At 55.5% G+C, this 14,063-nt stretch overlaps 1 protein-coding gene across 1 annotated transcript in view; it reads left to right on the top strand.

Moving 5' to 3' along the window:
* The window catches only part of PNPLA7 (patatin like phospholipase domain containing 7), a 205,163-nt gene that overhangs the window by 4,291 nt on the left and 186,809 nt on the right, over positions 1–14,063 (top strand). Inside the window, exons 2-7 of the mRNA XM_054174554.1 lie at positions 2,573–2,635; positions 2,987–3,074; positions 5,736–5,818; positions 8,490–8,578; positions 9,504–9,644; positions 11,781–11,940. Of these exons, the coding sequence (XP_054030529.1) occupies positions 2,591–2,635; positions 2,987–3,074; positions 5,736–5,818; positions 8,490–8,578; positions 9,504–9,644; positions 11,781–11,940 (606 nt within the window). The 5' untranslated portion in view covers positions 2,573–2,590. The remainder of the gene's footprint in view (positions 1–2,572; positions 2,636–2,986; positions 3,075–5,735; positions 5,819–8,489; positions 8,579–9,503; positions 9,645–11,780; positions 11,941–14,063) is intronic.

Genomic DNA, 14,063 nt, shown 5'->3' with positions numbered 1-14,063 from the left:
AACTGATGAGCAAAACCCACACAGAGGCACAGGCTGAGCCCTCAGGGCCTCAGTACAGAAGGATGATGAGGGAAGGAAATTCAGACCTCCAAGAAAAGCTGGGAGGTTCTTGCAAGGCTCCTCAGAAGCAGCAGTGAAAACATGACAGCCCCCCACTGACTCTGGGGGGGACTTGCCAAGCACTGACAACCCCTCTGGGACAGCAGGGAGAGCAGGCAGGCTGCAGCCACACAGACACTTGAGACACAGAAGCAGGACACAGACTGCCAGCTTGGAAGGGACCCCAAGGATCATCTGCTCCAACCCTTCCAGGTCACAGCAGAGCTGAAAGGAGCTGGCCCAGCAGCCTGGCAAGCTGAGCCTTACACTGCCCAGTGGAGAGGACTCCACTGCTGCCCTTGGGAGAAGTCTCCAACTGTTCCCACAGGGAAACATTTCCTTCTGGAGCCCACTGGGACTGTCCCCAGCAGGAGCTTGTCCCCATCTCCCCTTGGCTTCTCCCTGGGACTGCTTGTGAAGAGGGAGTCTCCATCCTGCTGGCAGCCACCCTTTCTGTCCTGCTCCATGGCTATAAGGTCTCCCCTAAGCCTTCTCCAGGCTGAGCAAGCCCAGCTCTCAGCCCTTCCTCCCAGGGCAGCTCTGCCAGGCCTCTGTAGTTATTGCTAAGATGACAGCACCTGAGAGAGATGTGAGGCCATGGTGAAGTCATCAGCTCTGCACCCCAGGCCTGCAGGAGCTCTCACAGGAGGGTGACAGCCAACAGTGAAGTTCAAGGACTTCACACATGCCTTACACAGCTCCCAAACAATTCTGGGCTACAAAACACACAGAGAACAGCCCTGAGAACACTCTCACTCCATAGAATCACAGAATGCTTTGCCTTGGAAGGAACTTTAAAGCTCATCCAGCTCCAAGCCCCTGCCATGGGCAGGGACACCTCCCCCCAGCCCAGCTTGCTCAAGGCCTCATCCAGCCTGGCCTTCAACACCTCCAGGCAGGAGGCAGCCACAGCCTCCCTGGGCAGCCTGTGCCAGAGTCTCCCCACCCTCACTCTCAACAATTTCTTCCTCATCTCCAGGCTCAACCTTCCCTCTCCCAGCTCAAAGCCATTGTTCCTCATCCTGGCACTCCCAGCCCTTGTCCAAAGTCCCTCCCCAGCTCTCTTGGAGCCCTTTTCAGCTTCTCCAAGGCTGCTCTGAGGTCTGCATGGAGCCTTCTCTTCTCCAGGCTGCACAGCCCCAGCTCTCCCAGCCTGGCCCCACAGGGGAGGTTCTGCAGCCCTCTGCTCTCTGTGGCCTCCTCTGGACCCTCTCCAGCAGCTCCATGTCCTTCTTGTGCTGGGGGCACAGTCAAGCACTTGTCAGGCTCAAGCCTTAGAGGGGGAGCTATCTGTCCTTGTACTCAGCTTGTTTCTTGTTTGTTCCTTTCTTGTTGTTGTTCTTGCTGAAGGCTTTCTCCTCCCCTTGTGCTCTGTTTTGAGCTGGCATGTGTGAGATTTTAACTGCCAGATGTTTTTTCCTGGGCAGCAATAGTTGGCCCCCATCCCAGGACAGCTTCCTGAGGTTAGAGCTCTCCCCCCACCTCCCCCCTGTGCGTAGTTTTCTTGGTGTGGTTAATTTAATCTGCTGATTTATGACTTGCTGTCTCAGTCTGATAAAGCCCTGTGCATGAAGTTCCTTGTCCTTGCTGCTCTGAGTAACACAGAGTCATCAAAGGAAGTTATCACCTCCCTCTTTGGCCCTGGTTTAGGACTCTTCAGGACTGTGTTAAACAAGCACCAAAGCAGAGCTCCCCCTTCACTGAATGTTTTGTGTTGGCAAAGTGTGCTGGAGTGGCAAGGAAGGAAAAATCATGGAGTCAGAGCATGGTTTGGCTTGGAAGGGGCCTCCAAAGGTCATCTAGCAGGGACATCCTCCTCCAGATCAGGTTGCTCAGAGCCCTGTGGAGCCTCACCTTGAAGAGCTGGAGCCTCAGCCACCTCCCTGGGCAACCTGCTGCAGTGTTCCAGCAGCCTCCTGCTGCAGAACTTGTTCCTCACATCCAATCTCAATCTGCTCTGCTCTCAGTTTGAGCCACTGCCCCTGCAGGCCTTTGGGAACAGTCCCTCTCCAGCCTTTCAGCTACTGGAAGGCTGCTCTGAGGGCTCCCTGGAGCCTTCTCCAGGCTGAACAGCCCCAACTCTCCCAGCCTGTTGCTGTAGCAGAGGTTCTGCTGCCCTCTGATCACCTTTGTGGCCTCCTCTGGAACTCTCTCCATCAGGTCCATGTCCTTTTTCTGTTTGGGGGGCCCCATATCTGTACACAGCCCTGCAGGTGAGGTCTCCCCAGAGCAGAGCAGAGGGGGCAGGATCCTCTCTCTCCATCTCTGGCAATGGGCACTGGCAGCACAGAAGGCCAAGGGCAGCCCAAAGGGCTGCCCTTGGCCTTCTGTGCTGCCAGTGCCCATTGCTGGCTCCTGTCCCCCAGCACCCTCAAGTCCTTTTGCAGACCAGGCACTGAGATACTTTTATGGAGGCTTTTTGCCAGGTGGTGGTGGTGGTGAGGAACTCATTTCACCTTCTTTTTGGTGCTAGGCTGTCTCAGCACTGGGAATGCCAATTGTGCAGTTTGTGGAAGACAGAATCCAGACCACGATGGTAAGGTAGAGTGGGTGCCAGGGGGGGTGCACGGGGTGGGGGGAGCTGCTCCTGAGCTCTGCTGAGTCAGGAAGCCTGAGGGGTTGCTCCTTTGCTGTGCATGAGTTCCTGAGCCTTCATCCCCCGTGCATGGAGTTGATCTTTGGGGGGAGAGAAAGGGTTTTGTGAGGGAGACACCCGTGTGGGTTAAACTCCTTGCAGGGCGGGGATGTGAGGTGGTTACAAAGGGAGCACTTGGGAATGCTGTGAACTTCTTTCTGAGCCAAGTGTTCTTCAGCCCTCCAGGAAGGGCTTGGTTTGCTCTGTTAGAAAGTTTGCTAACTCCTCTCCTCCCCCAATGCCTCTTCTCAGCTGACTGGGATGGTGATTGGAGCCGCCGTGGCCTTGCTGCTCATAGCCGTGGTGGTGTTTGTTGTGTACAGAAGAGTGAAACGATCCAGTAAGTACTCAGCAGCTCTTTGCAAGCTCCCTGCTCACAGCTGCCTGCAGTGTTTTGGCAAGGAGGGGTGGTGGGGTCTGCAACCCCTGCTTGCAGGAAAGCAGCTGTAGGGAGGGTGAAGAGTTTTGTGGTGCTGGGCAGGGAATTCACAGCTCTCACCTGCAGGATGCTTGCAGGGTTTTATTCCTCTGCTGGGTGAGAGCCTTAGTGTCATAGAATCAGTCAGGGTTGGAAGGGACCACAAGGATCATCTAGTTCCAACCCCCCTGCCATGGGCAGGGACACCCCAACTAGATCAGGCTGGCCAGAGCCTCATCCAGCCTGGGCTTAAAGACCTCCAGGGCTGGGGTCTCAACCACCTCCCTGGACAACCCATTCCAGGGCTTCACCACTCTCATGGGGAAGAACTTCCTCCTCACCTCCAGCCTCAATCTCCCCAGCTTCATTCCATTCCCCCCAGTCCTATCACTGCCTGAGAGCCTGAGCAGTCCCTCCCCAGCCTTCTTGGAGCCCCCTTCAGATCCTGGAAGGCCACAATGAGGTCACCTCAGAGCCTTCTCTTCTCCAGACTGAACAGCCCCAACTCCTTCAGTCTGTCCTCACAGGAGAGCAGCTCCAGCCCTCTGCTCATCCTCCTGGCCCTGCTCTGGACACCTTCCAGCACCTCCAGATCCCTCTTGTAATAGGGGCTCCAGAACTCTGTCGGCATGCAAAGCATTTCAGCTGGGATGTCCTCAGTGTTTGATGCAAAGCATTTCAGCTGGGATGTCCTCAGTGTTAGTGCAGAGCATTTCAGCTGGGATGTCCTCAGTGTTTGATGCAAAGCATTTCAGCTGGGATGTCCTCAGTGTTCCCAGTGCAAAGCATTTCAGCTGGGATGTCCTCAGTGTTTGATGCAAAGCATTTCAGCTGGGATGTCCTCAGTGTTCCCAGTGCAGAGCATTTCAGCTGGGATGTCCTCAGTGTTTGATGCAAAGCTTTTCAGCTGGGATGTCCTCAGTGTTTGATGCAAAGCATTTCAGCTGGGATGTCCTCAGTGTTCCAGTGCAGAGCATTTCAGCTGGGATGTCCTCAGTGTTCCCAGTGCAGAGCATTTCAGCTGGGATGTCCTCAGTGTTTCAGTGCAAAGCATCTCAGCTGGGATGTCCTCAGTGTTCCAGTGCAGAGCATTTCAGCTGGGATGTCCTCAGTGTTCCCAGTGCAGAGCATTTCAGCTGGGATGTCCTCAGTGTTCCCAGTGCAGAGCATCTCAGCTGGGATGTCCTCAGTGTTCCCAGTGCAAAGCATTTCAGCTGGGATGTCCTCAGTGTTCCCAGTGCAGAGCATTTCAGCTGGGATGTCCTCAGTGTTCCAGTGCAAAGCATCTCAGCTGGGATGTCCTCAGTGTTCCCAGTGCAAAGCTTTTCAGCTGGGATGTCCTCAGTGTTCCCAGTGCAAAGCTTTTCAGCTGGGATGTCCTCAGTGTTCCCAGTGCAGAGCATTTCAGCTGGGATGTCCTCAGTGTTCCAGTGCAGAGCATTTCAGCTGGGATGTCCTCAGTGTTCCCAGTGCAGAGCATTTCAGCTGGGATGTCCTCAGTGTTCCCAGTGCAGAGCATTTCAGCTGGGATGTCCTCAGTGTTCCAGTGCAGAGCATTTCAGCTGGGATGTCCTCAGTGTTCCCAGTGCAGAGCATTTCAGCTGGGATGTCCTCAGTGTTCCCAGTGCAAAGCTTTTCAGCTGGGATGTCCTCAGTGTTCCAGTGCAAAGCTTTTCAGCTGGGATGTCCTCAGTGTTCCAGTGCAAAGCATCTCATCTGGGATGTCCTCAGTGTTCCCAGTGCAAAGCTTTTCAGCTGGGATGTCCTCAGTGTTCCAGTGCAAAGCATTTCAGCTGGGATGTCCTCAGTGTTTCAAGGCTGGAACAGGTCCAGAGCAGGGCCCTCAAGTTGGTGAAGGGAGTGGAGAACAAATCTTGTGAGGAGCCACTGAAGGAACTGGGGTTGTTTAGCCTGGGGGAAAGGAGGCTGGGGGGAGACTTCTGTTTTTCTGGACCTCAGCACCCCCCTGATAAGAGGTTGGAGACACCAACCCCCATGTCTCTCTTTCCTAGCACTAGCCAAGAGGAAATGGCCTCTGGCTGCACCAGGGGAGCTTTGGGTTGCATTGTAGAAGAAGCTTCTTCACTGAAAGGGTTCTCAGACTGGAACAGCTTCCCTGGGAGGTGGTTGAGTCCCCATCCTTGGGGGTGTTGAAAAGAGGCAGGGATGTGGTGCTGGGGGCCATGGCTTAGCCCCAGCCTTGGTGGAGTTAGAAAAGGGTTTAGCTCAGGGGTTTTAAAAGGCTTTTCCAACCAAACTGATTCTGTGGCTCTAAGCTTGTATGGCTCACTGTTAGAGTGATGAGAAGTGGGTGAATTAGAGGTTTCCTTGGTGAGGTGAAAATGATCTGGTGCTTGTATCTGTTTGGAGAGCCTTTTTACCTCCTGCAGTGAGTGTGTGGAGCCTCAGGCTCTTCCCTTGGCTCACCAGGCTTGGATAAGGAGGTCTCTGACCACAGGAGCTGGCTGCTTAGTAGAGGGGAGTCAGAGCTGGTGCTGAGGAGGTGGAACCAAGCTGTGCTGAGTGTGTGTTCCCTTGGCACAGAGCTGCAGCTGGTTTCTGATGGATGCTTCTCTGTTGCAGAGCAACTTCAGCCCCATGTGCCTCAGTACAGGTTCCGCAAGAGAGACAAGGTGATGTTCTACGGGAGGAAGATCATGAGGAAGGTGAGGACCTGCTGCAGGGGGGGCAGGGGAGGGCAAGAGCCCACTTTGGGAGGTGCTGTAAACTCTGCAGTGCTTCACTTGCTCAGCCTGGCCCCAGGGCTTTTGGTGGTGTGTCAGTGGGGTCTTTAGGGCTGTGCAGCTCTGCCTGAGGTGCTGAGGGAACAGCACCACAGAATCTGCATGGCAGGGGTTGGGAGGGACCCCCAGAGATCATCCAGTCCAGAGCAGGAGCACCCAGGGCAGCTCACCCAGGAACACATCCAGATGGAGCTTGAAAGTCTCCAGAGAAGAAGTCTCCACAACCTCTCTGGCTCCAGCACCCTCACAGGGACAAAGTTTCCCCTCCTGTTCCCCTGGCACCTCCTCTGCTCCAGCTTGCCCCCAGTGCCCCTTGTGCTGTCCTTGGACATCCCTGAGCAGAGCCTGGCCCTGTCCTCCCCACAACATCACCATCAGAGTCTCTTTCTGGTCAAACCTTGGCTTTTCCAAGGATATTGTGGAGGAAGAGGAGATGATGAGGAGCAGTCAGTGTGGATTCACCCAAGGGAAATCCTGCTTGAGCGTTCTGATAGCCTTCCCTGGTGGTGGGATCAGCTGGGAAGGTGAGGGGAGAGCAGTGGGTATCTTCTACCTCCACTTTAAGGCTTCAGACACTGTCTCCCATGGCATCCTTGTAGGTTAGCTTAGGAAGTGTGGCTTAGATGAGTGGGCAGGGAGTGGATGGATTGAACTTGGACATCAGGAGGAAGCTCTGTACAGTGAGAGTGGTGAAATACTGGAACAGGTTGGCTAGAGATGTGGTTGAGGCCCTGTCCCTGCAGGCATTGAAAGTCAGACTCTATGTGGCCCTGGGCAGCCTGATCTAGTTGGAAGTGCCCCTGCTGCCTGCGGGGGGGTTGGACAAGATGACCTTTGAGGGTCTTTTCCAGCCTGGTCTGTTCCGTTCTGTTCCGTTCTGTTCCGTTCTGTTCCGTTCTGTTCCGTTCTGTTCCGTTCCGTTCCGTTCTGTTCCGTTCTGTTCCAGCTCTGTTTTTGAGGGCCCTGCGGCGGCGCTGGCCGTGCAGTTGCAGCATTTGGCCAGAGGGTGGCGCTCAGCAGCCATTAAGGACCAGCCGAAGCCTCCCTGCGGCTCTGTTTCGCTGGCCGCAATCGCAGCGCCGCTGGGGTTGGGAAAGAGCTTCAGGATTGAGCGCAGCCATTCACCCTGCTGTGCCGAGTCCGCCGCTAAGCCATAGCCCCGAGGCACGCATCTGCAGAGCTTTTAAACACCTCCAGCCATGGGGACTCCACCACCTCCCTGGGCAGCCTCTTCCAGTCCCTGACCACTCTTGCGGCAAAGAAATTCTTCCTCCTCTCCAACCTAAACCTCACCTGGAGCAATTGCAGTGACAGAACCTCCTCACCTCCAGCCAATGGAAGTTTGGGCCAAGTGGGGAACCTCTATCACTAGGGAGCAGAGCCCAACCCCCACCTCTCTTCAGCCTCCTTTCAAGGAGCTGCAGAGAGCAATGAGGTCTCCCTCAGCCTCCCCTTCTCCAGACTGAGCACCCCCAGCTCCCTCAGCTGCTCCTCCCCAGCCCTGTTCTCCAGACCCTTCCCCAGCTTTGTTGCCCTTCCTCTGGACCTGCTCCAGTCCCTAAATGTCCTCCTTGGAGTGAGTGGACCCAAAACTGACCCTGGTATTCAGGGTGTGGCTTCCCCAGTGCAGAGCAGAGAGTCCTGCTGGCCACCCTATTGCTGTTCAAAGCCAGGATGCTGTTTGCCCTCGTGGCCACCCAGGCTCACACTGCCTCATGACCCAGTCTGTCAGCAGCACAGGCTGCTGGAGGAGCAGTGGAGCTTTGGAAGCTGCTGGTGTGCCTGATGCTGAGTGTTCTGCCTCAAGACTGTAGAGCTGAGAGCTGTTTTCCCCTCTGCCATCCCTTACCACTGGAGGAGTTGCTACAAGGGGCACTGTACTTGCTTGGGAGAAAGAAAGTGCTCTTGGAGTAGATGTTTCAGTCCTCCAAGGTCTTCTTCCATGAGTGCTTCCCTCTGCTCATGTTCTAATGACTTCCCTGGTGAGACTTCACCTGGAATATTGTGTCCAGTTTGGGGAGCCCCAGTTCAAGAGGGACAGGGGTATGCTGGAGGGAGTCCAAGGGAGGGCTACCAGGATGATGAAGGGACTGGAGACTCCCTGCTGAGGAGAGGCTGAGAGCCCTGGGGCTGTTCAGTCTGGAAAGGAGAAGGCTGAGAGGGGATCTGATCAATGTCTATCCATAGCTGAGGGCCAGGAGGGAGGGGGCAGGGACAGCCTCTGCTTAGTTGCACCCTGGGGTAGGACAAGGGGCAATGGATATAAACTCCAGCACAGGAGGTTCCACTTCAACATGAGGAAGAGCTCCTTCCCTGTGAGGCTCCCAGAGCCCTGGAGCAGGCTGCCCAGAGAGGTTGTGGAGTCTCCTTCTCTGGAGCCTTTCCAGCCCCAGCTGGCTGTGTTCCTGTGTGCCCTGTGCTGGGTTCTGTGCTCCTGCTCTGGCAGGGGGGTTGCACTCGATGACTTTTGGAGGTCCCTTCCAACCCTTGACCTCCTGTGACTTGTCAGCTGAGTTGGAGCCTTTGCAGGGTTGGACTTTTGGTATGTTTGGCCTTTGCTGAATGTTTGTTTGTGTTCCTGACTCCCTCCTAGGTCACAACTCTTCCCAACTCCCTGGTGGGGAACACTCTGCCTCGCCAAAGGATGCGCAAGAGGGCCAAGGTTTTGTCTTTGGCTAAAAGGTACTTGGGGAGGGGGTTGGGGCTGGGGGAGTCCATGGCTAGGAGGGTGGTGTGGTGGGGGGTTGTTAGTGCTGGAGAACCTTATCCCCAGCAGTGCACTTGAAAGCTCACAGAGCTGCTGGGAGGTGCTCTGCCAGGAGGTGTTCCTGGTGTCCTCCTGGGAGCTTTGCTCAGTGCAGAGCTTTCTGCAGGCAGTGCTGGCTCTGGATTTGCTGCAGAGAGGCTGGAGGGAGGGTGGAATGGTGCTGGCTGATTTGGCTGATAATGGGGAACCAGCTGGTCCTGCAGCCCAGGAGTGTGCTGGGGCTTCCTGGGAGGGGGTTTGCCAAGTGCCTGTGTCTGCCTATGGGGAGCTTGGAGCAAGCCAGAGGCTTTGATAGAGGGCTGCAGACCCTCCCCTGTGGGGACAGGCTGGGAGAGCTGGGGCTGTTCAGCCTGGAGAAGAGAAGGCTCCAGGGAGACCTCAGAGCAGCCTTCCAGTAGCTGAACAGGGCTGCAGAGGAGCTGGGGAGGGACTTTGGACAAGGGCTGGGAGTGCCAGGAGGAGGAACAATGGCTTTGAGCTGGGAGAGGAGAGACTGAGACTGGAGAGGAGGAAGAAATTGTTGAGAGGGTGGCTGGGGAGACTCTGGCACAGGCTGCCCAGGGAGGCTGTGGCTGCCTCCTGCCTGGAGGTGTTGAAGGCCAGGCTGGATGAGGCCTTGAGCAAGCTGGGCTGGGGGGAGGTGTCCCTGCCCATGGCAGGGGCTTGGAACTGGATGAGCTTTGAGGTCCCTTCCAAGCCAACCCATTCTAAGGTTCTGGTAGTGTTTGAAGCTGGCTTGGTGTGCCTGTGGTGCTGCACTCAGCCTGGTGTCAGCATGCAGCCAGGGCCTGAGCAAATGAGGAGCTTCCTGAGCTTCCTGACTTGCATTTTTCTCCTCAGGATCCTGCGCATTAAGAAGGAAAGTCCAACTCTGCAGCCCAAGGAGCCCCCTCCCTCCCTCCTGGAGGCAGACCTGACTGAATTTGATGTGAAGAATTCCCATTTGCCATCAGAAGTTCTCTACATGCTTAAAAATGTTAGGTAATGTCCAAGGGAAGTCTCTGGAGTTTTGGTTTTCAAGGGAGCTGAAGGTTTGGTAGCTTGGGCCGAGCCTTAAACTTCATCTCTGCATGGTCAGCATCTTTAGGCAGTTGATTGGAAACTCATCTGAGCATGAGGAAGGAATAAAAGTGCAGAGTCTTGCACCTGGGAAGGAACAACCCCAGGGATCAGGATAGGTTGGGCACTGACCTGCTGGAGAGCAGTGAAGGAGAAAAGGGCCTGGGGGGTCCTAGTGGGTGGGAGGGTGCCCAGGAGCCAGCAATGTGCTCTGGTGGCCAAGAAGGCCAAGGGCATCCTGGGCTGGATTAGAAGGGCTGTGGTTAGTAGGTCAGAGAAGTTCTCCTCCCCCTCTCCTCTGCCCTGGTGAGGCTGCACCTGGAATACTGTGTCCAGTTCTGGGCCCTCAGTTTAAGAAGGTCCTCAGGGAACTGCTAGGGAGAGTCCAGCACAGAGCCACAGAGTTGCTGCAGGCAGCAGAACATCTCCTGTGAGGACAGGCTGAGGGCTTGGGGCTTGGAGCAGAGGAGCCTGAGGGCTGCCCTCAGTGCTGGGGATAAAGATGTGCAGGGCTGGAGCCAGGCTCTGCTCAGGGATGGCCAAGGACAGCACAAGGGGCACTGGGGGCAAGCTGGAGCAGAGAAGGTGCCAGGGGAAGAGGAGGGGAAACTTTGTCCCTGTGAGGCTGCTGGAGCCTGGAGCAGGCTACCCAGAGAGGCTGTGGAGTCTCCTGCTCTGGAGAGCTTCAAAGCCACCTGGCTGTGCTCCTGTGTGCCCTGCCCTGGGTGACCCTGCTCTGGCAGGGGCTTGGCCTGGGTGATCTCTGGAGGTCCCTTCCAACCCCTAACATTCTGTGGTTGACTCTCCATTAGACACCACACTGACAACCCTCCCAGCTGCAGCATCTTTGACTGCTCTGCCTCAACAGGCTGCCAATGGACTCCAGGTTAGGTTAATTCCCTGCAGCTCCTTGGCAGGTTGAGAAGAAGGGAAGGTCCTTGTGCCTGATCAGCCAGGGGTTAAATGTGCTGAGACAGCAAAGAGGAGGAGCTTGTCCAACCCTGCAGCTTCAGTTTTGCTTCTGTATGTTCATTTTCCTCCCAGTTCTGCTATCATTCAGTCTGAAGGTCACAGGCACTCTGATAAAGCTGCTCTGTAAGGCATCTAAACTTTCTGCTGTGGAATGATGATCTCCTGTGAGCAAAATTGGATTAATTGATCCTGTTGGAGCTCAGGGAGCTGTGGGGAGGGTCCTGCTGCTGCTGTGCACAGCATGCTGGGCTGTAAGATGCATATTTCTGTCTGCCTGGCAGTGGCTGAGCTGTTTCAGTAGTGAGGAAGTCCAGTTTGATAGAACGACAGAATGGGTTGGGTTGGAAGGGAGCCTAAAGGTCATCCAGCTCCAACCCCCCATGGGCAGGGACACCTCCCACCAGCCCAGGCTGCTCAAGGCCTCCTCCAGCCTGGCCTTCAACACCTCCAGGGTTGGGGCCTCCTGGAGAAGAGGAGGCTCAGGGCAGACCACCTTGCTCTCTACAACTCCCTGCAGGGAGGTTGTAGCCAGGTGGGGGTTGGGCTCTTCTCCCAGTCAAGCAGCGCCAGAACAAGAGGACACAGTCTCAAGCTGTGCCAGGGGAGGTTTAGGCTGGAGGTGAGGAGAAAGTTCTTCCCAGCAAGAGAGACTGGCCATGGGAATGTGCTGCCCAGGGAGGTGGTGGAGTCCCCATCCCTGGAGGTGTTTAGGAGGAGCCTGGCTGAGGCCCTTGGAGCCATGGTTGAGTTGATCAGATGGTGCTGGGTGAGAGCTTGGACTTGATGATCTCTGAGGTCCTTTCCAACCTCACTGATTCTATGATTCTCCTTAACTTCTCTGGGCAACCTGTTCCAGTACCTCTCCACCTCCTGAACCTGGTGGCATTGCTCTGAATGCTGCTCAGGAAGGAGCTGCAGCATTTCAGTCCCCTCAGCTCTGCCCTGGGGCGTTGCGCTCCTCCTGCCTGCCGCTGGCCTTCCCCTGCCGGTGGCTCCCGGGGGGCTTGGCTGATCTAGGGAGGATGTTTCCAAGGCAGTGGTGATTTGTTTCACTGTTTCCATCCCTCTGCATTTCCTTTCCTGCAGGGTCCTTGGCCACTTTGAGAAGCCTCTTTTCCTGGAGCTGTGCAAGCACATGGTTTTTGTGCAGCTGCACGAAGGGGAATACATCTTCCGTCCCGGGCAGCTGGACAACAGCATCTACGTGGTGCAGGATGGCAAGCTGGAAGTCTGCATCCAAGAGAGTGTAAGGAAAACCAGCTCCTCTGTGGCTGCTGAGCTCAGTCTGTTGGCATGAATCAGGAAGCATTCATTAAGCTCAGATACAGGAGGACACAGTCTCAAGCTGCGCCAGGGGAGGTTTAGGTTGGATGCTGCCTGGGGGTAGTGGTTGATAGTAGGCTGAACAGGAGCCAGCAGTGTGCCCAGGGGGCCAAGAAGGCCAAGGGCATCCTGGCCTGCATCAGGAGCAGTGTGGCCAGCAGGAGCAGGGAAGTCCTTGTGCCCTGTGCTCAGCACTGCTTAGGCCACACCTTGAGTCCTGTGTCCAGTTCTGGGCTCCTCAGGTCAAGAAGGACATTGAGAGACTTGAAGGTGTCCAGAGAAGGGCAACAAAGCTGGGGAGGGGTCTGGAGCACAGCCCTGTGAGGAGAGGCTGAGGGAGCTGGGGTTGCTTAGCCTGCAGGAGAGGAGGCTCAGGGGAGACCTTCTTGCTCTCTGCAACTCCCTGCAGGGAGGTTGTAGCCAGGTGGGGGTTGGTCTCTTCTCCCAGGCACCCAGCACCAGAACAAGAGGACATAGTCTCAAGCTGTGCCAGGGGAGGTTTAGGCTGGATGTTAGGAAGAAATTCTTCCCAGCAAGAGAGATTGGCCATGGGAATGTGCTGCCCAGGGAGGTGGTGGAGTCCCCATCCCTGGAGGTGTTTAGGAAGAGCCTGGCTGAGGCACTTGGTGCCATGGTTGAGTTGATCAGATGGTGCTGGGTGAGAAGTTGGACTTGGTGATCTCTGAGGTCTTTTCCAACCTGGTTAATTCTGTATATTTGAATCAGAGTGGTTTAGAAAGGATTACTGCCAATCTTTGAGGGCCATGATCTTTATGAAGATCAAGGTTCTTAGCTGTGGTCCTTCCCCATCTTAGATAAGGGAGTAAACCACAGTGCTGAGCAGGCCTTCTGGTGCCCTCATGCCCTCTAGTTGCACAGTTAGGGAGGGGAGGGTGCAAGGTGGGCTTGGCATAGCCTTGGAAACATTCCCAGAGTTACAGAATGGGAGGGGTTGGAAGGGACCTCTGAAGATCATTGAGTCCAACTCCTCTGCTGGAGCAGGGTCACCTGAAGCAGATCACACAGCAACATGTCCAGAGATGGGGACTCCACCACCTCTCTGGGCAGCCTGCTCCAGTGCTCTGCCACCCCCACAGTAAAGAAGTTCCTCCTCATGTTAAGATGGAACTTTTTAGGTTCAAGTTCATGCCCCAGTTCTGTCACTGGGGACCACTGAGGAGAGTCTGTCCCCATCCTCCTGACACCAACCCCTTAGATATTTGTAAGCACTGAGAAGCTTTCCCCCCAGCCTCCTCCCCTTTGGGATGGGAGTTATATCAAGTGATTGGATGCACACAGCAGGGGGAGGCCAAAACACTTCATAATGTGTTGGGGTGGTAGGTAGAGAGTTTAGCTGGGAGGTGGAAAATTCCAACTCACTTTTGGGTAGACAGAGGGAAGAAATGAGAAGTGAGCCTTAAAATGTTGAGTGTTAGCCCTGAGGAGCCCTTCTGCCCATGTAGGTGATCTCTTCTCCAGGCTGAACACCCCCAGCTCCCTCAGCTGCTCCTCCCCAGCCCTGTTCTCCAGGGTCTTCACCATCTTTGCCCTTCTCTGGCCCTGCTCCTGCCCCTCAATATCCTCCTTGGAGTGAGGGACCCAAACTGACCCCAGGATTTGAGGTGTGGCCTCCTCAGTGCTGAGCTTTTAGTTTCTGTCTTTTACTTTATCCCTTTGAGAAGACTGGTTGAAAACTTTGGTGTTTGAGTTAGCACATTTCCAGCAGAGCAGACAGAAAACAAGCAGCCAGGTACAGGCTCCCCAGAGAGGTGGTGGAATCTCCATCTCTGGAGACTTTCCAGCCCTGTCTGGATGTGTTCCTGTGCTGGATTCTGTGGCCCTGCTCTGGCAGGGGAGTTGGGCTTTAAGATCTCCAGAGGTCCTTTCCAGCCCCTAACATAGAATCAGTCAGGGTTGGAAGGGACCACAAGGATCATTTAGTTCCAACCCCCCTGCCATGGGCAGGGACACCCCACACTAGATCAGGCTGCTCAGAGCCTCAGCCAGCCTGGGCTTAGACACCTCCAGGGACAGGGCCTCAACCAC

Source organism: Dryobates pubescens, chromosome 29 (assembly GCF_014839835.1).
Source record: "Dryobates pubescens isolate bDryPub1 chromosome 29, bDryPub1.pri, whole genome shotgun sequence".
NCBI classification, from domain to species: domain Eukaryota; kingdom Metazoa; phylum Chordata; class Aves; order Piciformes; family Picidae; genus Dryobates; species Dryobates pubescens.
This window is presented reverse-complemented; position numbering and strand designations above follow the sequence as displayed.